The 27,166-nt window shown below is 36.3% G+C and overlaps 1 protein-coding gene across 1 annotated transcript; it reads right to left on the bottom strand.

The window, feature by feature from the left end:
• Positions 1-712: 712 nt before the first annotated feature.
• Positions 713-2,198, bottom strand: FSHB (follicle stimulating hormone subunit beta). Its single transcript, XM_010170823.1, has 2 exons — positions 2,040-2,198; positions 713-1,431 (listed from the first exon to the last, which is right to left on the bottom strand). The coding sequence occupies exons 1-2, from the start codon at positions 2,196-2,198 to the stop codon at positions 1,195-1,197; spliced, it is 396 nt and encodes a 131-aa protein (XP_010169125.1). The 3' UTR covers positions 713-1,194.
• Positions 2,199-27,166: the final 24,968 nt, after the last annotated feature.

Raw genomic sequence — 27,166 nt, 5'->3', positions numbered from 1 at the left:
CTGAACCAGTTGCTCTCCATTCTGCGTTTGTGTAGGTGATTGTTTCTGATGATGAGCAGTATATTCATTTTCCTGATAGGATTTAATTCTGTAGGTTTCAGGTAATTTTCCCAATAACATGAGATAATTTTCCATTCTGATTCAGTCAGTCCTCTAGCTCACTTCCAGACCATCCCAACTTCATCTTGGCCATTGCAGCATCAGGTTGCTGCAGAACTCTGTGAACTTCCATTCTTAGAAGGGACTACTGTGAACTACTTTCAAGGCATGTTGTCACACCGTATTTGCATGACTGAGATCAGGTGCCTCTAGATTAATCCCTAAATAATTTGTGAGATTCCTCTGTTAAGTAGTGTTTAAAAAATTCTTATTATTACGCTCTGTTGCATGAGAGGAAATCCAGTGTTTGGGATATGTGGCAAAATTTAAAAAATTGTTTAACTGACTTAAGATATGTTTACTCAGGTGCAAGTGGACAGCTGATGATTCTTTTTTCAAGTTAGCCATGTATGAACTAGAGTTCATGTTATTTGTGTTACTGCGGCACTGAGCCTAAGATAACAAGCCTTACTGAGAAAGCACAAGAGTTCAGATGACATTCAAAATTTGAACATAGATTTTGGCTCTTAAATAAACATGCTGTTATTATTTACAGAGCATAATGACTATATGAAGTAATTTGCCAAAAAAAAAAGACAGGACTTCTGCTGAGAGAGATTTGCAGTCCAACTAATAGAAAGTGAAGGCACAGATGTTGGTTGTAAGAAAACCAATGCTGCGAGGCTTTTTGAAACAAGTGAGTTCTGAGGAGAGATTGAAAGCAGGGGATAATAAAGACTTGGAAGTTGGGAACTTTTTGAAAGCATAGGATACTACAGAATAAGCTAAGTAAACTAGGCAGTGGAAATACAGGCATATAAAGAATGAAAGCGAAACAGAAGAGGAGGCAAGGGCAGAAGGAATTGGAAGCAGCGTTCTATAGACCTATGAAAATGATTTTAAGGAAACTGATGGGATAAGTAAGGAAGCCATAAAGAGAAGTTCAGTCAGTAGCTCTCTATTTTGGCCTTAAAAATCTTTGTTTCAGTCTTGTCAGTTTCTAAATAGCCTTGCCTTTTATCTTCCACTTAAGCCAAATCAGTACCTTTATTTAGAAGTCAACATTTAAAGCCAAACTGTGATCTCAAGTGCCCTTCATTGGTTGCTTCCATTCTGGCTGAAGGAACAGTAGGATGGCCCAAGCCCCCTCACAGTGCAGTCAGTGCTGTCAGTGTCACAGGTCTCACAGTGGCACTCTGTAGCTACTGGGTATGAATAAAAAGATTCAGGATGGTCACCACAGCCAGGGATCTTCACTGTTTCATACACAACCTCCTTGAAGGTACATGTTTGCTGAACGGATGATACTGGTGGATATTTATATACTGGATCCTGAAAATTACAAGAAGGAAATACTTTGAAATTTGTTATGGGGTAGAATTCAATTTATTTTATAAAATAAAGGACTGATTTGAAAACTAATTAAACTGGTGGGGAAAATCCCACTGAGATAAAAAAGATTTGGATCAGACTCTTCTAATTTCACATAGATCCTAAGATTTCTCCTTTCAGGAGGACCAATATGGCAAATTTGTGTCATACCATCACCAGACAATCTTGCAGGTCAAATACTTGATTCTTTAAACGACTTGGAAAAGTAGATGAGTCTACATATTAATGGATGCTTTATTTTGTCTGTTTGCAACCACAAATTGAACACAAGGTAGAGATTGTAATACTTTCAACTCTAATTATACCGTATAAACATAAAGTGTGCAGCCAGTTAAAGATATGAATTTCGCTAGCATCTTTTAATCCTTCCCTTTGTGGTTCAGATTGGCTGTGCATCTACTTTCCTGTCGAAAAGCACAGCAATTACTCAGTCTGTTCTTTCACAAGGCTCATCCTGCCTATGTGTTCATTACGGACTGGAGAAATGGGTTATTCATATCACTTGGAATATTGAATTCCAGGGCCTGAAATTAAACTTAAATTCTCACCCTTGTGAAGCAGTATCCTGAGCACCACGTGGCATTCACTGTAATACAGAATTCACATTCTTCTCTTTCCACTGCTATAGTAATATTGGTGAGCTGACAGCTATTGCAACAAATTGCTTTCCAGCAAAATAACAGCATGTAACAATTAACTGTCTTCATCCTGTGTATAAAGCAAAAAATATATCTCTACTGAAGAAACATGTATACTTATTTTTAACAGGAAATACTTATAGAAACAAGGTGAAATTGAGTCTTCACATTATCCTCAAGTGGTACTATAATAGCAAGCTTTCAGAAACATCAGTGAGAACATAGGATAAAGCCATTAAATAGACCTGTCTGTATGTTTATTGTTAAAGGAGTTTGATTTTCCTGTGTGACTGAAATGGCACATCAACAATCTTTACAGAATAATAATAGCAGAGTACCACACCACTTTCAATGAAATATTTTTATCTAGGTTTCTGTACAGAGAATGTGTCCTGTCTTTAGGGAGAAAGAAAAAGAAGCAAGGGAGAGAAAGAGCAAAGGATAGTCTATTTTTCAGAAGCAATTAGTCACATGGAGTGTTTGCAATTTGAAAAAAGATTTCAGGATCAGGATCTGATGAAAACGTACCTGTATTCTACTTGTCTTCCTGGTAATAGATGTAGTGAAAAGAAAGCCCTATGCTTACCTTTTATACTAAATCGTGTGTAACTTATACCTTGAGGATTTGCAGTGTATTAATGTAACAAGGATTAGTCTGGTACTTGGTGAAAGCGGATTAATGTTCAGCCAGACAGTGAGATCAAGCCTTGTTAAGAAAAAAGAAAAGCAAAACACACTCAGGAAGTGATGGTGAAGGTTACTGTCACAATGGCTTTTTGGAAGTTTCACCGGATTTGATTAGTGGCATTTAGAAATAGCTGAGCCATTCCACAATTTGAAAGAAAGGTTGAGAAGCCTATTTTTGGAAAAGTTTAGGTGTTTTATGTCAGCCCTCAAACTGATAAGCTTGGGGTGCAAGATGGTCCTCTGGTAATTCTTCATAGCGGAGACATTGCTAGAGTGTTTCTTGGCTAATGAGTACCTGTTCCTGAGTGTTTCAGGGTGCCAATCTTAATTGCTTTTCTCTGAATTAGGTCTTACCCAGTGAGCTGCATATATACTTATTAATTAATTTGTGGTCCAAGAAAGCTAGCAGTGCAAGTTTTGTTAAACCATGAGTAACTCCACTTTTCTTTAAAATACCACTGTGGTTTTTCAAAATTCATACCTCTACCCCAGTATATGCAGTCCTGGTTCCTGCCTGTTGCATGGTCACATTTTTTTAAACTTATGTAAGAGATATCTCTATTGTGGAAAGGGACTATAAAGACGTCATAATGAGGCTCCAGATCTTATTTTCTGGCAGTGATCTCAGATCAGGTATTGTCATGTTACAGAGAAAATGCTAATATTTTTAACAGGCATCCATGCTAACTCAATTTGAATGTGTTCCCTAGTTCGTCATGATAATAAAAGATTCTATGAATAGAGTTTTCCTGCTCACTGTCCTGTTCCTGAGTTCACAAGTTAGCGGTGTGTGCCTCTTCACCAGAACAATGACAGAGAAATAACTTTGTTGAGCTTCACATAGCACTTCTGGGGAAAATGACTCACAGTAGTGCTGTATTTACTATCATCTGCCCAGAACAGCCAGTCTTGCTTTGTTATGACTGTTCTATTATGGTCAGTCTGACTTTTATAGAAACCCTCCACAAAAGAAAACTAGGCAAGGACATACAGTTAAAAGCATTTTATCATGAAAAGAAATTCTCACTGGCTTATTAGTTGTCCTGCAGATAAGATACTTTTCAAAATGGTTTTTACAAATGAGCCCTTTAAGTGTCTCGTACCTTCCTGTGGTCCTGCAGACTGGCCATCTGTTCCAGTTTCCATCCAGTCTGCAATACCTTATTTGTTAATGAATTACCTATCACACCAAAATTAGAAAGTGATCTGCAAATTTTCCCTGAACAAATCCTGTAGTAATAACTAAAGCTTAATTAAATGTATAAAGAAGTCAAGAAAGCAGACATCTTCCTCTTTACTAATATAAACTCTGTGATCATTTGATAATGGTCTTTTGTGTCTCTTAGTGTCAATACAGTCTGTCTTCTCAGAGAAGATTCTCACTTGCTGTAAATCACTAATTTCAGAGATGCCAGACAAAAGCTGATTACAATTAGTTATGTTCCTACTGAGGATCTGTCCTTTTCTAAATCCTAATTGATACAAATTGAATACAACCAAATAAATCTTGTTTGCAAAGGACAATGCAAAAAATATCTAATCTCTCAGTTGCAGTGATCTGTTTCATGGTTTGAGGAAGTGGTACACATTCACTAAAAGCATAGGTACACAAGCAGAGTGCAAGTTTAGCCCCTGCCATGCTGTTTTTCCCTTCCCTAGGTTTCTTTTTCTGGCCCACTCAGCTTTCTCACTTGTGGCAATATGAATTGGGGAAATCATTCTGATTAAAAGGAAAAAACCCAACCCAGCCTTCATTTACAGCACTGCTCTTAATCCATATCAATTTGTTCCACAATGAAATGAACAGCTGTAGCGGTATAATTAATGGGATTGATTGGGGAGTGTGAATGAGGGGGGAGTTAACAGGAAATGCTTTACATAGTGTTTTCACTGAAGAGTTCATGAAGCCACCTTGGAAACACAATACAAACTTTTTAACAGGAAGATTTAATCCTGCACTGATATCAAGGGCATTTGGTTCTTCAATCATCAGTTCTAGGTTGGTTCTCTATCTGTCAACTCTGCTAAATTCATTGTGTGAATGCATGAATGTGCATTTTTAGGGTAATAGAAAATTACAAATTGAAATCAGCTAACCACCAGTCTACCACGTGAAGAATGGTAATTTGGTGAGTTATAACTTGGTTGACTTTGATTTTGTTCCTACACCTTTTGTTAGAAAGAGATACACTAAAGGAATTACTTCTCATGATGGACAAGATGCTGTGTAAGTGCATGGGTTTCTAAGATTATTAGTTCTTACCTCTGGGAAATGTTTACATGCTAACTATATCATACTCCTCCAAGTTTATATTCCCATTAGGTTAAATAAAGGTTTTGGTAGTTGTGAAGGGAGTAGCAAATGTTATTTATCTAGAAAGCTACAATTTTTCACATGTATGTGAACATTATATGTAGGTTCTTTATTACTGAATTTTGTATCTATTTGAAAATATAAATGCTTTCAATTTTAAATGGTTTATATTTCAGTTAAGGGAATAATGTCAGAGGGCAGAACACTTCCTCTTCACATGCTACAGCAATTTTAAAGTCTTAATTAATTGTTTTATCTATCTAGTTCTTAAGCAGTATTGCCCATCCTAGATTTAGTAGTTGTCATTATGCTTCTAGGCTGAATGTTAGGTGTTGCCCACATTGTCAAGAGGAATTATTGAAGCCATACTCCTGGAATTCTGTGGTGGCTTATGTATACAGCCTAGGAAATTAAAAGATATAGTGGCATGTCTATACAGAAAGAATTAGTCAGACCTGAGTGTGCTCTGCTCACACTTGGAGCTAAGCAATTCACAGATCTGTAATGTCTTTGCAAATGGCCTGTTTGCATTGGGGCAAAGCAATCTCATGCTCTTTCTCCACCTCTCTATGGTTGCCTTACTAGTGGGTCCATTGTGCAGAATCCAAGCTCCAGCAAGCCCCATGAGAGGGCTCAAGTTGCTGCAGAATCCTGTAATTGCATTATGATTGGGAATGGAAGAGTTGGCTGGAATGGCTACTACTTAATGGTCAGAACCTCTGTCGATGGGGATTGCTGTATTCCTATTGAAGTAAGTGTGGAAATCTGGCAAATGCTGTAACAGAAAATCTGATCTTCAAGATGGACGGGGGTTGGTTGATCGGTGTATAGGTAATCCTGTAGATGAAGACTGTCCAAATTTTGTGCAAGTCATAGTGGGCATCAGATTCACATAGCTGTGTTAATGCCTTAGTGGCATCTCAGGGAGATAAAAGCCTTCTCTATATTGCTATTTTTTTTTGTATTCTATGGCTATTTACCTTGGACTGTTTACTGTTGTAACCTAGCAAGCCATTGTTACCACTGCTGCCACAAGAGAACACTTGCTTTGCTGTTTCTAATCACTTCAACTAGAAGTGCTGTGACACATTCTGCTGTTGTTTCCCTTCTAAGCAGTAAATGCTTTTTTTCTTCTGTTTGTGGCTTTGTGCTTACCCCCCCCCCCTCCCAAAAAGCATTGAATACAGAACTGGAAGCTTTCTATTTCTTGTATGTTCTCAACTAATGAAATTTCTTTCTTCAAGAGGGGTGGTGGTAAGACTAGCAATTCTGTTACTGCAAGTTGTAAATCTGCCTTGCTTAAAAGAAGGTAGTTGAGATCTTTCACAGAACTTCAGCATCTATCAAAGTGCTGTTGGAAAACTTGGTTATATGTTTGCAACTCATCCCCAATGAGTAATAAATCTGACTCTGTCCTGATAGAAGAAGTATTGAACCTTCTAGTGGAAAAAATACAATGTCTGATAGGAAAGACAGGTTTTGTCTGTAAATTATTCCAGCTACAAACTCAGAATAGCTTTAGCTTCCAATATATTCTTTTAAAAGTGTCAAGGGATGTGGTTTTAGGTTTGTTAGATTCATGGTTGTGGTTATGTGTTTTAGGTCTTGTTAAATAGATACGTTACTGGGGATAATAGTTTCTGCATCTGAAAGCTGTTTCTCATTAAATGTATGTCTCAAGCCACATTTAAGGTGCTTAAATCTATGGCATAATTAAATTTCTGTGGGTTAGAAGAGAATGACAAGTTGGTTTTCTTAAGCGTGGAGTTCTGCACTTCAATGCCATCATACTGAGTATAATGTGTGCTTGTGTAAAGTTCCTTCTGTACACAGCCTGTCTTGACTAAGTACCCTTCCTCTACCCTTTTGTGTTTGTCCAGCTGTTTTTGTGTACAGGTTCAAATTTAACTGGAGGCATTTAAAGCAAAAGACCTTATTGCTGCTACCCAGTGATTGACTAAACCAATATCCTTGAAGTACATAGGTTGTAAATTGCTTCTGAATCTGCGCCTCAGAACTCCCAGTGTGGGGTTGGTATTTCACAGCACAGGCCCATGTTAAGTAAATTGACTGGAGTGTTGTCTTTCCTTTTTGTTGTTGTTGTTTTTGTTGCTTACTACTGATGGTAGGCGAGTTTTGTCATTGCATTACCCCTTTATATGCCTCTGGGGTTTACTGTGATTCTTATTAAAGTCATTGGAGAGACCCTCATTGGTTTTAGTGGTAACTGCATTGGGTAGTTGGTGACTATTGTTCAATACAATTTTTACTGATATTGTTTTAATTGCCCAGCACTGATGATGCAGAATTGTGAAGTAGCTTGTGCCTGCTGTACACTTAGCTGGATAGTTGCAACTAATTAGTGTCAGCTAAAGAGATAATCATTAGTGAAGAATTCATATATCCACCCATATGCAAGCAGAATATTTCAGTCTCAGGAGAATAAAGAAAACACTAGAATGCATTGACTATGTATTTAGAAGCACAGAATTTTAGAAAGCTTTTGAGACTAGTTTCCATTACTTGGAGCAAAGGTTATATGTCCCATATTTCCAAATACCTACACAAGCTGTTAGTCTTTCTAAGTCTTGCGAAAATCCTGCTTGCAGTCAACAGCAGCAGAAACTAATCCTTCTGAGAAGTGTTTAATGAACATAGAAAAGGTCAAGGAACAATACAGATGCTTATGTTACTGTCATTCAGTTATTTTTCTTGTAGTTTTTGTACACAGATTCTATCAATAACAACATTTAATTTTATTAAACTTTTATGTAAATAACACTTCAAGTCCCAAATATTAAAGAATGACTTGAATCCAAAGGACAAAGGCTGCCATTAGTAGTCTGTGTAAGGAACGGTTGCATTTTTTTTCTAAGTAGCTTGTTTCACTGATCTGTCATGTTCATGTTTTGTTACACCTAGAAATAAAAAAGGCAATGTTTCAGACCCTTTAAAAATTCATCAGTATTTTTATTATGCTCTGTAAGCATGCTAAGAAGCTGGACAAGCATTTGTCTATGATGGATTTTATAAAGGGCTTCTGAAAAAATGTGCATTTCTTCTAAAACAGTAAGTTTAGCAGGACTGTACCTTATTCACTCGTAGAAAACAGCACCTACTAATTGTTTTCAAACTGCAGCTATGATATTCAACATAAGGCTTATTTGAATCTTGCTGACAGTGTGCATTGATAACACAATAAAAGTTGACAACAAGGTGGTTCAGCACACTTGGGTAATGGATGAAAAACCTGTCTTATTTGGGTTGCTAAATAAAGTCTTAGGCTGGAGATGTCTGACCCGTATTATTTTTGCAAGTGCAGTAATTTTTAGGTCAAATTGTTTAAGGAAAAATAGGTTGAAAAGAATGTGTACAGCCATAGCCACCTTCAACTGTGATTTTAGCATTTTAACTGACCAGCAGTATTTACAATATTCACTGCTTTTAGGGATTCTAAACATTTTTTTAAAGGATTTTTTTCCGAAGCCTTATGGAATCTTTATTCCAGGGCATGGAGCTATTATTGCACAGAATATAGGGTGTTGGAGTTACTCTGTGAGCTGTAGGAGTTTGATTGTGATCAGATCGCAAATTTGCAAAGAAATTTCATGAAACTACTGCGGGAATGAGTATTGCAGAGCTTTAATGAGGAAACAGATCCGAAGCTTAATAAAAAGGCTTTCAGCCTAGTATATCACTCAATAAGAAAACCAGATCTTATTTGTTAACTTATATTAGCAGAATGATTAAATAAAAACCGAGGCATTGCATTTGGTTAAATTCCTGATGGAGATGTATTTTTCCAGACAATTATAATAATAAAAACCCAGAGGCTTTATTCTTAAATAAAGTAGGTACAAATTTGGCAGGTTCAGGCTTGAGCTGAAGTCTTAACTTTTAGTTACTTTGTACAGCATTACACACTGTTCAACCAAATCAGTGGTTAGTAGGATCTGTGTTTACTGTTCTCAGTGAAGGATGCAGCTCTTTCCTTTCCCTCCCATTCTGCCTTGATACTCTCTCCTAATTAACTGTGCTGTAGGAATGTTGCTGTTCTTAGGCAGAAGAACTCCCAGGCATAAGTAAAGCCGGCTGTGGCAGGGAAGCAGACTCCTAGGGAGAGGAAGAGAACCATGGCGCCTTTTGCCTGTGACAGAGCTTGAAGTGTGTGTGTGTGAGAGAGTGAGAGTTTAGGGTTATTCCTCTTGTGGAAGAAACAATTGTCTTGTGGAAGAAACAATTGTCTATCTCAGCCCTTGGACATTTTCCTGGTATTAGCCAAATCAAGACCCCGATATGTCTGTTTTTCTGGTAGCATCTCTCAGACTCCAGCATCCCAGTTCTGATTACCAACAATTCAGTTTTGCTTGTGTTTGTAGAGGATTCGACCTGACACTGCCATGTGATCATTTTACTACAGAAAACATTCCAGAATTGATAAGAGCTAATGAAAAATAAATATCTGAGCCCCTTAGTGTCACAGAATTAAAAAACAATCAAAAAAAACCCCACAACAAAAAACCCATCAATGTAACAGCAGTCAGTAAATCACTTTCCTTTAATTCAGAGTATTGAGAACCTTTTGCCTGCTGAGGGCTGAACAATTTTTGGGGAGTAATGCTGAGGTACCATATTTATTCAGCCAAATGCATGTTTAGAAAGCTGATGTGGAGGTGTGTTATTTTTAGATATTGTGTTAATGGCTTCTGGATTTGATGTTGTTTCCTTGGTGATAGTTGGAGGTTGAGTAGAGAGAGCACAAAGCAGTTTATGTGCCATGTCACAATAGCATCCTTTCGTGCCCTCTCCAATCTGCAGGGAAAAGTTAAAAATATTGTTCCTGGTAGGAAGCAGGAAGGTGAAATGCTGTTATAGCCTAAGGGATGTGAATTATAGTGACCAGAAGCACTCCATTATTTAAGGGCATAAAAAAATAGCTGAGAGGGTCTAACAGACAAGAGCCTTCCATGTCGCGTGACTGAGAGTGTGCACTGGACAGGCTGTGCTACAGTGGGACATATTGGCTGCTTGGTCTATTGGGTAAGAACTCCTGTGTCTGAAACGATGTCAGAACATGATGGAAAGCTTTCTTACAGCAGAAAAGTAAAACTACTTGATGGCTGGAACCTCTGGCCAGAGTCTTGGTCAGACTGACATCAGAAAATATGGCTTATTGTTCCCTTTAGGATCCTGGAGTCCCTTTTACCTTGCCAAGGACCCTAGAAACTAGTTTTCTCACTCTCCCATTAGGGGCTTGGGACCCTCCTCTCCTATCTCCATGACAGGTGTCAGGCAGTGAAGCCCACTTGGTAGATGGCTCTGTGTGGGAATGGGGAGTGTGGGGTGCCAGGCAGGGTACTGGCAGTTGAATGGTGGTGTGAGAGGAAGGAACAGGACAAGTGTCATGTAGAAGTTAAATGAGCCAGCCTGTGAAATGAGGCTTCCTAAATGTGATTAAAATTACCTTGAAATTGGATACCTGTGGTCACTGATCACCTTTTCAAATACTGATCTGTGTTGTGTCTGTTTCAGCTGTTTGAAATGGATCAGTCTAAACACTGGCTGCTCAGCTTTATAGGAATAGAAAAGTCACTGAGCAGAAATCCATTTGTAATCTCTGTAGTACTACCTGAAAGAGAAACAGTCCCACTCAATTGCTTTATTAATTATATAAATGAGCACGATCACAGTTGCTGATAATGGCTCAGGTTTTGTGGCTTCTTGTGGTGCCATCTCGTGGTTCTTGAGTAAAAGTTCACACATTGCTGAAAGTTTCTTCACAGCTAAAGCAGATTTTACAGCATTGCGGCAAACAAAACTGAATGCTGGGGTTTAGAACTGAAACAGCACTTTAAGCCTCCTGGCTGTTGGCCAGATTCCTGCCGTGCCCAGGCCCTTCTAGATCTCGTAAAGCCTTTGGGGAAAAAAGAAGTTTCAGAACTCCCACTGGAAGAGTGGTGATACGACAGCAGTTTTTAAATGCAGTGACATTAATTACTTCAGGCCATTTTGCTTGTGCTTGTGTGTGAGAGGCATGGAGAATTGTGCTCAAGAAAACATACCTTCTCTTTTCTTTTTTTCTAAGATGTGCTACATCAGGCATAATCATGCCTGCTGCATAGAATTGCTCTGAAAGTGAATAGGGACAGTGCAATCCTTCTGCTTCTAATGCACCTTGTTTGGGATAAGGAAAGAAGATTTACAGAAAAGTATATATAGTGGTCCTCTCCATCTCATTCCACCTACTCACTGCGTAGCTTGTGTGCTGAGGGGCATTCCTCCTAACTTCAAGCGGTCTTTCTATGTCCTGTGAGGGAACCTATTCTCTAAACCTTGAAAAAGAATAATGTTTACATCAACTTGTACTCATTGTTTTCCAATGAAATGCTGTCAAAGAGATTGTTAATGAAAGTCTGATTTCTATTAGGCTTTATTTTTGCTTTCAGTCCTCAAAAACTAGGGAACTTTCAGTAGCATTAAAGCAGTTATCATTTTGTAGCCTCCTATTTTGTTGTTGTTGTCCACTGTTTGCCATTCTGTTCTGCTATAACATTTTATCACTTTTTATTACACCCAGATTAACAGGTACTTTCAGAAAAATGTTTGTCATATCTATCTCTTCTTGAATTCTAGTTTCTATTTGAATGACTTTTACATAATTATACTTCTGAACAAACCTGTCAATATATCCATCCATGTGATAGAATTTCTGAGTGTCTGTAAATATTACAAATCCCACAGTTGCCGGCCATATATGATTTAGTGGCTCTAAGCAGGGTTTTTGCTTCACATCTTGGTTTCTATAGCTATTAGACATAAAATCTTCACAAGAGAGCTGAGCAGGCAAGGCACTGAAAGAGAAAATGACTTCTGCTGGGTAATATGCCTTTTCCTAAATAACCTGGAAAGGCTATGATATGATAGTGCCATAGATGCAGTCTTGGAAGAAGACATGAGAACTGGTGTGTTCATTGCAGCCTGTGGAATCCTGATGGGTAATTTAATAGGCTGTGGTTTTGGAAGACTTGCGAAATGCTTAAGGCTCTTAAGGATCTACACTGAGGTCTGAGGATCCAGGAAAGGTGAGGAGTTGGATCTCAGGCCTTGGCTATTGGTCTGTTAACAGTCAGTTAGACTGATAACATTTTAGAAAAAAAGAGAAGGCTCAGCAGGTACTTTTGAAATTAGCTGAGAAAAGTTCTGTCTTCTGTCCACAACCATTCTCCCATTATAGACAATGTTTTTATGGCTTCAGGTGAGGTCACAGGGAGTGTGCTACCATACTTTTATGAGTAGAGCAAAGTTGCTAATGAAATCAACAGATTATTACCTTCTACAGACTGTAAAAGAGGAAGAGTTTCAATGAATTCCTTAGCTGGCTAACTGAAGCGACCATGATTCATTAGTCAATACTGGCTAATGGAAAACTGAGATCAGAGAAGGGTCTGTTGCCACAATGAGAGGACTAGTCACCACCTTCAGTACTATTTAAAGGATTCTAAGCAGTTTTTAAGCCACTGTACTTGAGTGGCTTAAAATGCAGATATTAAAGCTGTGGAGCTGTTCTGCATATTCTCATACATATTTTTGCCTTCGTACACTTGATAATGTATTTAAGTGTTACCCCATAGAGAGTCATGTGTGCTAGAGACAATCCAATGTTCATGAGACCTATAAGCTCTGCAAAAAATGTCAGCATTCTGTATTCTTAATTTCTCTTCTTGACTACCAGTGTCATCACCTGCTCCTGGATACTGGAGATTATTATAAGACTTGAATGACCCATTTAGCTGTTCTGAATTTTGAATGATGATTTTTTTTTTTTCCTCCCTTATCTGCTGAATTTCTTCCCTCCCACCCTCTTTTAAACATAAAACAGAAATTGTGAAAGATTATTTTATAGTTTTGTAAGACACTGATCCCTGTATAATCTGGGAACCATTTATAAGGAAATTGAAGACAAATTTTTCATAAGTACTGTAAGACTGGGGAAAGGAGGAGTCCTTGATTTTAAGCCTTATAAGTAGTGTCTACCAGATATTCTCAAGTCCCAATCCACTATCCCATGTGGGCGGAAACATGTTTTACAAACGAACTATACATTCCCAACAAGCAGCAGTTAAGACTCGGAGAATTTCAAAAGCATAAATGCACTTCTGCACACAAATGACACAGTATACCTGTTTTCCAGTGCACATACACAGGTCAGAATTTTCATACCAAGACATAACTCCCAGCGCACACTGGGATCAGGTCAAACTTGTGAAGACATCTGCAAGTCTGGCCTTTGTGTATTGTTCAAGGATCTTTCTGCAGCACTTTATTTAAAAAGTGCAACTCCTAGATATGCAAATTGAAGTATTTATGATGCACAGAGACTATAGTTTGAGTCTAGTACAATGCTGTAAAGCTGTCCCTGATACTCGGTCTACCCAGGTCTGACATAAGATTCATCCTCCAGGACTTAAATCTAGAAGAAATAATTGATGCTATTTCCTGAAAACATAAAGAGTTCTTTTTTGTTAATGGTGACAAAAAAGAACATTCAAATATTTGAGTCTGGATCCCTTCCAGTTAAACAAAGGACATGGATTTTCTTAATTAGAGAATAATTGCATTCTGCCTCTCAAGCAAGTTACTGACTTTATATCATAAGGAAATAAATTATGTGAGAAAAATGGCTGTGAGTTTTAGGTGAAAAAGTTTATTATATCCTTTGTTTTGCAATGTAGTATACTACAACTAAATGGAGTCACTGTTGATAGAAGCAAATCTATACTTTTGAACATTTTTTTCTGTCTTTCAGTATTTATCAGCATCTGTATATGTGTTGAGAGAAAATGGAAATCTTTCCTGTACTTCAGAAACTTTTCCCATAAGCTTACTATGTTTCTGTGCAAGACAAAATGTCACACTACAACAAAGTTAAGAACAATCTCTCAACTAACAAAACAATATCTCAACAATTAACCAAAAACATTACCCATTTCCATAACTGACAACTTTGCTATAACTATCTTTGGGGGAAAGAAGTTTTATGAAAAAACTTTGTACATACCTTAAAAGAGATTATATTCTACATACTTACACTTCAGTCTGTAACAGTGGAAAACCCTGGCATTTATGTATACTCATGAATCTGAATTAATAGTATGCAAGGACTGTGAATTTATCAACTGAAAAAATAAGCAAAAACATAAAGGAAACTAATAAAGAAACAAAACCAACAAATAGCTAATTAAGACAGATTGTGATAGATCAGCCTGATAACATTGTCCATTTTGACTCTTTTATAAGCAAGGAGGTTGCAGCAGATCTTACTTATAACGTCTCTAGGAATGTATTTGGTATTGTGCCATGTAAAGTGTTATTTAGCTGGGAAAGATAGCATGTAGCAGATGAATTGTGAAATGATGAAAAATTCAATGCAATAATGAAAATTTTAATGAGATAAGAACTAATGATCTGAAAGAGAGCCTCCAGAATAGTGGAACATCAATCTTATGTATCTTTTTTTCATTTTGACCCTGTTATAAATAGTAGTTGAATTCATTGATGTCTTAAAACTGGAAAACATCGTTTGATACAAAGATGAGGTGAAACTGGCTTAGTGAATTTGAAGTGAACTAGTAAAAACAGGATGGAATACAGTATTAAATTGCGAGGTCATGCAGTTAGGGACTAATTGCAGGAATTTTTGCTATCAGTGTATGACTGACAAGAGGGAACACAAGAGTATACTAATCAGCTGCAAGATAATTCTGTTTCCGCAATGATATGGCAGTGAAAATGGCAAACGTGATGCTCAGGTATATCAAATGGCAGAAATTAGTAATGCTGTTATACTGGTAGGACCTCTTCAGGTAGACTGTGTGTATGGTAGAGATTAGCTAAATCAGATGAAGTTAAGCTGGAGCATGTGCATTGCTCAGATGAGTGTGGGACATGATAGAGAGCTTTGCCTGTAATTCACTAGCATGGGCAGGGTAGTACGCTCGCAGAGGTTATGGTTGTAGGACTGGAGCTGGCTTGTGCATTGCTAGTCTGGAACAGAGGCAGCACTATATAATGTGACAGTGTAGCCATTGGTCAAGAAATCTGCTTTGGTGAGCCTAGCAGAATAAGGCTGAGAGAGATGTGTCTTTGCTCTATAAATGCAGGGGGAGGCATGTATCAGGAGGGCTAAATGTTTGAACTGAGGTGCAGTGTCATCTGAGAGATAAATGGTTCTAAACCTGATAATGAATAAATTTAGCCTGGAAATAACAATGGGCTTTAGGAGGCAGCATGATACATTTATTAGTAGGAATATATTGCAGCAGAGTCTGTCTGCTTGTTTATAGTCTTTGGGTCATGTTCTTGCAGACGACTTTCAGACAGAAGGAAGAATAATTTCTGAAGCTGGGAGACTTTCACAGCAGTGCTCACAGTCCTTTCAATTTTGTATCGTTGATTGCAGCTGTAAAATCTCAGAAGAGTGACAGTCTCACAGTCAAACTAATTTTATTATTTTGTAGTTTGTTTTTACTATAATTCTGACAATGAAGTAATTTTCTTTGCCTTAAGAAAGAAGGATTTGGGCAGATTGTTTTTCTAATGGGGTATTTTCTCTGAGGTGTTTCTCTGACTAAAGAACAACTGGTGAATACCCATCACTTTCCTTTATCATGTGGGAGGACTAATATTTAAGGAATGCTGTAAATTTGGTGTTTGCATTTCTTACTAAAGTGCAACTGCCTTCCATTTTGTTTGCAGAGATTTTATGCATTAGAGTCAGAAATGTGTTTCTTGTGTAAGAAATTTTAATGAATACACTTCCTTCACTGAGGCTGCATGTATATGAATGTATAAAGTCCTAGGTCTTTCAGTTGTCTCCAGCATCTTATACTTCAAATGTATTTCTGGTGATCTTCCTCCATGGATTTACTGGTTCTGATTTCCAACAGTATCATCTTGTACTGTTCCCCGAATTCCCCTGTGCTAAGTCTTCAGACCACTCGTTATTTTCATTTATTTTTCTGTTATCTTCAGCTTTCTCTTCTTGTCCTTTCATTGTTAATGCCACATAAACTTACTTCTGAGATTTTGGTGTGGCATCTGCCTTTACTGTCAGTTTTCCTCTGAAGAAATTCTGATCAGCCCTGTAGTAATGAACATAGCTAGAAACCATGTAATAGCTACATGTTTTTCTTTCCTTCTAAAGCAAGGTGTTTGGTTCATGTTACATCATTTTTAGGAGGAAAAAAAATTACAAGACAAGGAAAGCGAAGGGAACATACATCTATGATACGAGAAAAACATTTGCCCTGTTACAGATACACTGAATTCCTCTATTAAAGGGATGAAGTTCCCATTATTCTTGAAGATTCATTTGTTCTTGCATTTGTCAACCCCACGCTTGCTCCTCTGCTGACTCACGTTTTATTATCTCACAGAGCCTACAGAGACGTATCAAAGTGATCCATTGTCCTTCCCTTATCAAGGATAAAATTCACCACTTTCACAGGAATTGGGCTGCAGTAACTAAGAAAAGAGTTGAAAGAGTAAGGGCTGATAAACCAAGACATGCTGTTTCTTCTGTCTCAGTCTGTTCATGTTTGATGTGAAAAAAGTAGATTAATTTTCATTATAGTAGGAAAATGTAAAGGAAAATGCATGAAATGGAAATGAACTTTAGGTGTGGAATCTAATTTTAAACTAGAAAGATTTTTCTTTTACTTCTTTACTAATGCAGTGTATATTCTTTGTCTTTTCCTCAAAACAGCCTTAGAACTTTACAATCTGTCCTCAAATGACATTAGAAATGTCCACGATTGCTCATGATTTATGGTTTTGATATGAAAATAAATTATCAAGCATTGGCAAGGTCCATTTCAAACTGCTGCTGCAACCTCTTAATTATTTAATAGTTGTTAAAGAACCAGGCCTTTGTCAGAGCTCTGACATTTTAAAAATTTGATTCAGTTTTACCTGCAGGCTCAAGGGTGCTTTTCTGTCATTAAAACAAGTAGAATAGACAAATGGAGAAAGAATGAATAAACTTAAACAAATTGGCAAGGGGAATGTGTGCGCGCTGAATTTCTAAGTGTTTAAATAATAAACCAGCAGCACAGTGTCCAATGTTGGCAAAAGTTTCACCTGCCTCTGAGACGTTCTGCTGCTCCAGAAGTAATAACACTTGTGAGGTGTTCTTTACAATGTAATGGCAAAAGGAATGTTCCCAGAATGAATGCTTTGAGATGGACCCTCTCTGATAACTGATTGAAAATGTTTTATGAGTTCCTTTTGGAAGCCCCTCTGTCTACTATTTGTCATATATTTTCTGTCTTCTTGTCTTGTTAATTACTGGGGCATTATTTATGCCAAGGCTTTGTCATGGTCCTGCTTTTAGTTCCAGATTTAAAGATACATTTTCTTCCTTCACAGCTACTGATGTTGTAGTTTGAGTAGGAATGGTGATACCAAGTCAGGGAACATGAAATGAGAGAACTGAAAGTAGTTAAACTCCTAGTCTTTAGTTGTGATCTGTCACTCAAACTAAATAATTTTTTGCTGTCCCTCCCCATCTTTTTTTTTTTTTTTTTTTTTTTTTAAACCCTGCATCTTTAAAAATTATTCATAAAATACAAATACAATTGTGCAAAACATTTAGAAATATCAGTGGGTAAGAATGTAAAATTTAATGCAATGTATTTTTTCCCATTTATAGGCATTGCCAGTTATTTTGTTTGCAGTCTGAGCAAGTACAGATTTTGCATCCAGTAACAGACAAACAAGAATTTCAATACCTAAAAAGTTACCAGGAAAATGGAGCCAGGCTCTTAACTGAGGTGCATAGTGGTGGGAGAATGAGACAGGTGCAAACAGGAGTGGCTTGGATTAGGTATATGGAAAAAAAAAATCATTATGGGATAATTAATCATTGGAACAAGTTTGCTAGAAAGGTTGTGGATTCTGTGTTCTTGGAGATTTTCAAGACCCATCTGGACAAAACCCCAGGCAATGTAGCCTGGTATCACTTAGCTTTGAGCAGGAGATTGGACTACATGAACTCTTTACATTCCTTCCAACCTGATTCTATGATTAATAAAACCTCCTGTGTTACAGGAAATGCAAGAAACAACACTGTATTTAATCACTTCTTGTATTAGTATATTTTGCAAGACCTACATTAAATATTGAGAAATCAAAATGATTCGTCAACTAAATTGTAAGGTACGAGTTAAAATTTCACTGTAATAGTTTAGCCTGATTCTCCTCCAAGTTACAGAATATAAAATCAGACCAAAGCTTCTAAGTACAGAACCTGGCTCTATATGGGTGTAAAATATTGTGATTAAGACAAAAAAAATCAATTTTTAATTTTTTAAGGTTTTCAGCCTCCCTGTCTGATTTAATAGCGTTGAAGAATGAAACAATTTTTTCCATTGGTAGGACAAAGAATAAAAACAATCTTCTTTCTGTGAGTCCATTTTTCTAGTGAGTTTTCCAAGGAAAATGAGTACCTTACTGGATTTCATTATGGGTAACAAAACAGTAGAGTTGCATTTCTTTAATTTATCAAATATGCTTTCTTTTGTCATAGTCCCCAGAAAGAGTCTTTGTGATGTACTTTGAGACAGTTTATTCTGGTGAATTGCATCCATTGTTTCAGTCAGTTCTATTACGCTGTGGATTAAAGAGGAGGCTAGACAGCTCAGTGTAAGGTCTCTGATAGTGATCTAGAAAAGGTGATCAACTCTTGCCTTTAAGGGGCATACTCATGATATGTCCCTCATAATAGGGTTGTATTTGACTGCTGCTGTACAGGCATGGGTATCTATAAATAATTCTGTGTAATTCACTGTAATGGGTATTTCCATTCCTTTCCTAACTCCTTGCTACAAGGTGAGTAGCTCTACTTGATTTTTAAACTATTATTTGAGACAAGAATTGCTCCAATACTTCAACTTTCACTGTTACATTAGATACCTATCTAGATATTGTCATAACTTGTCCAAGAATCTTGGTGAGCTATTAACTGTGATTGCATTATATTTGAGGGAAAATTTAACTTTGGGATGTGCCATTTCCAAATTATGCCAAGGAAAGTTTTCTAAGACACATTTTCTTTCACATATAAGAATCTATATACTTAAAATATTTCAGGATTCTGAGGTTTTCTTCCAGAATTATATTCAGAGAATTCTTCACAGACATCCATAAATAGCAATAAATATCAAAAGAATACTGAGATGTGTTTTTGTTATCAGTGGTCAGAAAGAGCTGGATTTTTTACTTCTTTGAATAAAATTAAATGCATTATATCTGAAGAGTCTATTCTTGAGTTCTACAGAGCCTCCCACAGTTAATGAAATTGTGTCTAACGCGATTGCTGAATCTGGGGGATCCATTACAGCATAATCTTTGATTATCTGATTTCATATTTTGCATTGTATAATAGTCCACTGATTGTGTATCTTCCATACCATTCGTGAAGCTTTAGACCATAATTTTTTGCAGTGTGAAAGTGTTTTCTTTTCTTATATTCATAGCAAGAAGAAATGATTAGACCTGACCCATATATCTGTCCCATACTGAGTACAGGTTATTACTGGGCAACTCTCAACATCAAAGGCCAGTTTTCTGGTGTTTATTCTTTACAAGAAAAGATGATATTTGTTCTATTTGTTATTGCTTTCTGCATTCTGTTCTCTTTCTAGAGTTTTTTTTTTTGGCCATGAGTTCTAATATTGCCAGGTATTAGGGATTTCTATTGAAGCTTCTGCTGTCAGTATGAGAATTTGGCTCTGTGATTGCACAGTTCCAGAGCACTCTGACTTGATGTTGTTGGGCTGTAGCTAAAACAACTACATCAGTTAGGACATAATCACAAATCCCCGTGTTATCTGACAGAACACCAAAAATCAGATTTCATTTTCATAAATCAGAGGTAATTATATAGGAGATATGCTACATTGTAATGGAGAGTTAGGGCTAGATAAGAAATAGTTGTTTCAGATTATTTCCTAAGATTACCAAGGCTTTCTTTCTTTAAAAATGTGAGAATAAAAGAATGTGAGAAAATAGGCTCTTTTAACAGATTTTCCAATTAACCAGTATCAGCAAGCCTAGGTATGCAAATACTGAAGACTGGAACAAGCTCTTATTCAGGTCAGGAATACAAAAGACAAGCTTTTCTGTGTTCAAGTAAGCATTTAATTATATATTAAAAAAAATCAAAATTGATGGTAAAGTATGAATGTAAACTAATAGATTTGAGGTCAGGCTATGTGAATAAGATTCTAGTAAAAATGCCTGTGGTCCGTGTACTTTCCATTCACATTTACTGACCAGGCCAAGTTGTGGGGCAGACGTTTATCATTCTTGCAATGTTTAGGAAGAGTTTTGATTGGAGTATCTGCTTATCTGTAAGCCTATAACATGTTTTTACTGGTGTTTAGTCCATTTAAATGTGAAAGCATGTAAACAAAAATAATTTGAACCTAGAAAAGGCTCAGACCTTTACTTTGCAAAGTAGACATACCTGCTGTGTGGGTTATGTCTGCAAGTAAGCAAGCATGGGGGGAAAGCAAGCATCTGGCTTGCTGCAAGAATTACATAAGTGGTTACAAATATAGTCCACTTTAAACCTATGCCAGAAAGTGGAGAAGAGGGAAAGACTCGTATCTAAATCGTGCGTGATACCTCCCTGAGCTCCTCCTAGGGCAGTGCACATCACATGCAGCACGCTTCACTTGTGTCTGTTCGCTTAAAGACACAGCCAGCCCTGCAGTTACATACTGAATGTTGTATGTCAGATTAAAGGCTTATGACTGTTAGAAAAAAGAAAGCAGGTTGGATGCCTGAAGCACAGAATGAATATGGCACAGCCTGACCAATCTTCATTTAATATAATATAGTTCAATTCTGACTGTATTGGCAATCTTTTTGAGCTTGACTTGCTGTAAAAACCCTCTGATTTTTTGTTAATTTTTAGGTACAGCTGAAGGGAAAGATATTGTTAAAAATGTTTGCGTGATTTTTGACAATTTTTTAAAGTGAAATTTTGTTTGCTTAACACTAATATATACAATGGGACTGCCCACATGAGTGAATTTATTTGGAAGTATCAATTTTCACAGTATGTGGTCTTTGGAAATCAACTGAATATCTGAACTGAAGGTCGTTGTGAGGTGTATTGTTTTCTTCTCTGATTTATGCATTGATTCTATTCTGGCTCTTCTGTCAAAGACACGGAACAAAATGAAACTAGAGCTTTCACACTTAAGCCTTATGTGTCCTTTTTGATGGGAACTGTGGAAATTTTAAATATTCACTCTGTCTTACTTTTTTTGTCTTCATTTTGATTAGCAGTCTGAACACAAAATCATAAATTATAAATTTCATCTGAAGTTCAACTAATCTCTCTACATGAAGGAAATGATTCTCCAAAGAAAATGGTTTCATTAACTTCCGAGAAATTAATTCTCATTAGTCAAAAAAGTTCTTTTTTGTTGTTGTTGTGAGACACATAGGGGTATATATTTGCAAAATCACTATTCCAGAGTGCTACAAATGTTTTAAAAAATATTTTTGTGCACACCTAGGACCCATTATCAGATAAACCTTTTAAATTATATTTTTATGCACAAACTGTATGTCATAACTCACACTCCTGTTTAAGTCTCTGAACCCATGAGTCATCTATCAGGACTTACTGTAATTTTCTGATGGAACTTAGTAATTTTGATAAACTATTACTGAAAGCAAACCAGCTTGCTGTAGCATGGGATGAGAAAAGAGCGTTAATCTTTATGGCTCTCCAATATTAATATTGTATTTGCATCATTTTTAAGTGAACTTTTTTCCTCTTCGTGGTGCTTTTATGTTTTCCACTGTCATACCAAACAAGAATTATTAGTGACATGTTAATGACATCCTCAGTACCTTTTCAAAATATACGGCAGATTCAGAGCCAGGCAATACTTTGGCATCAGTCAGGAATTACAAAAGATGATCTTGTAATTGTCAAATGTGTTGATGATCTCAGTCCTACAATAGATAGAGATCGTTCCCACTTAACAAAACCACAATTTAGACAGATTTTGCACATAGTCTCATAAAAAAAGTTTGAAGAGTAAACTGGAATGAAGACTGCTTTATGTGCTCGTCTCTGTTTCTCAAAATTAGACCTGTGGGGGAGTAAGGTTAGGTAGCTGAGGCTGTTGTTGCTCAAAATGTGTTGTATCGTTACCTACCATGTGCAAAATATCCCTACTTGCAGCAACTTGTATAACAGGAACACAGTCAATTATATTTACAACTATAATCAGTGGTACTCAGTACTAAACTGGAACATTTTAATTAATAATGATACTATGAAACCTCCCCACATAATTAACTGAAATTTTCAGCAGACATTGACTCATTTTGGAAACCCACTATACATAAATACAAGCATTTGGTTGAATAATATTGTTTAACATTTTCGCCAGCTTTTTAGCAGTAGAAGGGGAAAAAAATGGAGTTTGATTACAAATAGCAGAAAAACATTTAGAGGTGGTAATATATGTGAGTTTAAAGTTCAATTACATAATGTATTTGTATCTTTCTGACAATAATGACAATTTCCCTAGATTATTTTCTTTGAATAGATATACTATTAATCTTTATAAATGATGATAACTTCTGTCAAATGCATTATTCTGAAAAGTACAAGAATTCTGAAGAAGCAGCCTACTTACTAGAACATAGAGAATCAAAACATTTAATGAAAAACTGATGCCATCATCTTTTCCTCTGAAGAAAAACTTTCCATTACTTCTGATGGGCTTTGGGCATGCATCTCAGAAGAGACTAAGACTTGGTTTCAAAACTTCATCAAATCTTGATTTATAAATTAAAAAAATGTCAAAGTGTCAAAATGTATGTCTCTCCAGAAAACTTAAGCAGAAATCAGAATTAATATACATAGTTCTTTTAGTAGCATTTCCTTATAACTTGTTTTGATTTTTTCCAACTTTTGAAACATTCATCCACTGGAACAAAAAAAAAAAAAAAGAAAAAAGAAAAAAAGAAAAAAAAATACTGAGCTTAAAGAATATATGTGACATCTGACAGGCTGAGCTTAAAGGATTATGGCATAAAGAACCAAAAGTAACAAGAGAGAGACATCTTTGATTTATTCATTGCTTTGTAATACAACAAAACAAGCAAAGTAAGCAAGCAATTTTTGTTTAATTAAAAGTAAACAATTTATATTTAAAAAGAAGATTAAGTGTTGTTTTTTGCTAAGGATTTACCCCTACTACTTACCTCTCCACTGGAATTTTAAATCTTTTTTATCTTGGCTTTGCTGTGGAAACTAATCAATCTTAAGTTCATCTCAGGAGACAGATTCAAAAGCTTGAATTCTGTTCCTGTTTTGGTGTGCTGAGTGGTAATCCAATTCGAGTTCTGTTTCTACTTGCTGAATTTAAGCCTTATCAGTGTTATGACTGCTGAATAAACATCTTGACATATTTACTCATTAGTCTGACCATTTTTACCTGTTTATTCTTAAATAGTTCAGTCTGTATGAGGGAGTTCAAACAGAACATTTCAGATAATCCTTTGGAAAAAGCCTTGATGCACTGCTGCTCACTTTGTTATTGGTTTTCAGGCTGATTGAAATGGTCACGCATTTTCCTGAGCCTACCATGCTGTTGTCTTTGTCTTTTACAGGGTCACTTCTTCAGCTTCATTTACTGGCAATGTAGACATGATTACTTTCCTGTTTCCAAGGATGATGGAGTTCCTGCATGTTATAAAAAGCTTCTCAAGTTTGTGTTGCAAACCTTCTGAAAAAAGGACTAGACTTCAACAGTAAGCTGTAATTGTAAACATAAATAAGTAGTTTATGTAATATTTGACCTTGTGTTACGCTTACTAATGTGATGTATAAATCAGATTTTCTCTTGGTTGAATTGCTGGAGGTACATAATGATCTCACCTTGAAAATAATCTAAATTAGTATTCTGCTCACAGAAAAAACTAGTATACTTTAACTTATAATGTAAACCCGCATCTTGCACATTTACTTCCTTTTGTATCTTGTAATGAAGCTTGCTCTGTCACAAAAAATATTGTCTAATATTGATAAAAGAGTAATTAAACTATAGATAGAAAACATACAAAAATTAACTTGTGAACAATAGGTAAATTGCTTTTCTTTGATAATATGGATATGAAAGTTAATTCAGCATCACTAATAATATCATGTAATTAAGTCAATTTTTTAACAAAATAATACATTGCATACTGAATTCAGTATTAGTAATATAGATGCATGTAAGTCCATTCAATATGTCAGCTTTAACAAATGTTAATACACTTCTGCAGCCACTATATATTTTTCAATATTAATCTGTAATATATGGCTTTTCTGCAGTGGTTATAAACCTTGTCCTTTTGTCACAAAAGTGTTTCTTGGTTTTTGTAACATGCTAAAGAGATGAACAGCTACATAATCTTAAACAGATGAAAGAAAATAGCATTTAATATGCTTTATTAAAATTTACTATTCTTAGGCTATCTGGAAAATCTGATAATGACTGGGCAGCTTGTATACACTAATGTTTCTTAATTAATTGCTGGCTTATTGTTATCTGGTATGTCCTTTTTCTCTTCCAGATCTGTTCCATCCACACGACATTGTTTTGCAATTATATTGCCCTTGTGAGCCCTTTGTGGCGTGATCCATCACTTTTCATTTCACTTTCAGTGCCTGATCGTTGGAGTAGGTTTTGAGATGCTCCTGTAATAGAAAATATTTTATTTTGTTATTGTTCTAATCACATGAAAAATTCAGAAAACTTCATATTTGTATAAATTTCACACGTGTTTTATCATCTTAATTAATGTATATTACAGTGGGCCTGGAAGGGTATCCAGTTAGACATTGGGGTTAGTCTAGAAACAAATGTTTCATAAAAACCAGTCCTACTTGAGATTTACAGTGTCTAGTGGGCTATATGGAAACTGTCTGGACTATTACAAGATGGAAAGAAAAGTGTGGAAATATGTGTATGTATATATAGACGAGAGGGAGAGTGAGTGAATGTTGTTCTATTGGAGAATGGAACATTTTCCTATAGAAGAAAAGTTCATGTAGTGTTTATGTATATGTGGAAACGTTTCTTTCTCAAAGAACAATCAAGCATATTTTTTCTCTCTTAGGAACCATATCTGGAGTATGAGGGAATTTGTGAGCACATTTTCCTCTTTCATGTGAGCACACAGTTCCCTCTGAATCCAAAAGATTTCTTTGTTTCTTTTACTCTGAATGCACTGCAGATTCATGTTGCTGCTAAGGTACTATGTGAATTTTGGTATGACTCTGGTTTACAGCTATTGATGGACAAACAGGTTTTTTGTTATCCTTCCACTCAAGGTCTGTTTCTTTATTGCACTGGCAGAAATTAGGGCTGATGACACATTATTCTTTCATGCACACTTTCTGCCTCACTGTAACTGTTTGCACATGTTTGTACACTTATTTGTTCCCAAGATGTTCTCTTGAACAAGCATTCAAGGTGCTTTTTTTTAATGTTTTTTTGATGCATGGTTAATCCGGAAGAATTAACGTCAGCAAAAACCTCTATAGAATAGTTTAAGAATCTTTCTTGCTCTAGGATTGCGTGATTATTAGTTGTTGATGATGGTAAACACAGTGGTAGCTTAGTGGTAGCTTAAGATCAAGACACAAAGAGGTAGGAATCAAATGAATTTGAAAAAAACATGGTAATTAATCAGCTAGTCATCATTAGCAACACATTCGTGTAATGACAAGCTGCTTCTCTTTCATGTTTTGTTTTAACTGCTACACGAGTGTGTGCTTTGAAATTGAAAATTCAGGAAAGTGTGGAAAGTGAAACTCATTCCCACCATCTCTTCTTAGACTTCCAATAAACCCCAACCTGTACTACAACAAGCTCAGCTGTTGAAGTGGAATTGCATGTGTCACTCCAGGCCTGTGCTTGCCCTGTACTGGAAAAACTATTTATTAGTGTTACTACAAAAAATACATAGATAGAAAACGCTTTTTTCTGACCCAATTTTTAGGCTATATCATGAAAAAAAGAATCTGTTTTCTTCTAAAAATGAAAATACACGTGAACAGAGAACTTGATTGGATAGGTGGAGTGTTCTGCAAACTCAGGGAACTCATTTTACACAGGAGTGCTGTCGTTTGGATTTCCAGCAACAGACCTGGTAACTGCTGAATACAAACACAAAGATAAAGGTACAATTTGGCTAAAAATGAGGTTTGAACCTGACAAATCATTTGCTACTTGAATCATAAATTATAAACTGTATTAGTGCAATCTGCAATTAATACCAAATTAATAATTAAGCAAGGTTAAGAGAACAATGAAGTGGTTAAATCACATACCATCTGCCTGTTAGGTCTGATTCATGTGGTACACATGCAGGACTGATACTCAGACCACCTCACCATACGTCCTCTTTTCACACAGGAAGAGAGAAAATATGACTCCTTATATGTTTTTAATACAGATTCTGTTTTTCCATTCCTGTCTGCAAGGGACTGATTAGAAGAGCAGAGAAAGTAATTTTGAAAGGCAGCCAGCTCCTCTTCAGAGGTAAATAAATGTTTAAGTAGTGCAATGGTCTGAGAAAATCACTGCAGTCTGTTCACTCTGTACCCCAGGTGGTTTCTTTATGTTTTTTTCTTTAAGAAAAAAGGAGGCTATTGTCCTTTAAATAGTTTGTGCTACATCAGATTATCCTGTATGGGGCACATTAGATACACAAAAATGGCCTGACCTATAGTCCTTGAAAGCCAAAACCCAGGAGCTGAAGAGGCTGAAGTGCTTCCTTGAATTTGTTATTTTATTTAGGCTGTAAACACCTTCACAGCTCTGTTTGCTCTTTATTTCATAGAAACTTTTCAGTGTATTCAGACTTTAGCAGCTTGCATTTGCTAGGTTAGAAACTAAGAATTGGCAAATCTGATTTTGCTTTGTGTTCTCACAGTCATAAACTAACACTG

This window comes from Antrostomus carolinensis, unplaced genomic scaffold (genome assembly GCF_000700745.2).
Source record: "Antrostomus carolinensis isolate BGI_N321 unplaced genomic scaffold, ASM70074v2 scaffold17626, whole genome shotgun sequence".
Taxonomy (NCBI): Eukaryota; Metazoa; Chordata; class Aves; order Caprimulgiformes; family Caprimulgidae; genus Antrostomus; species Antrostomus carolinensis.
The sequence above is the reverse complement of the archived record's forward strand: the minus strand, read 5'-3'. Positions and strand labels throughout refer to the sequence as shown.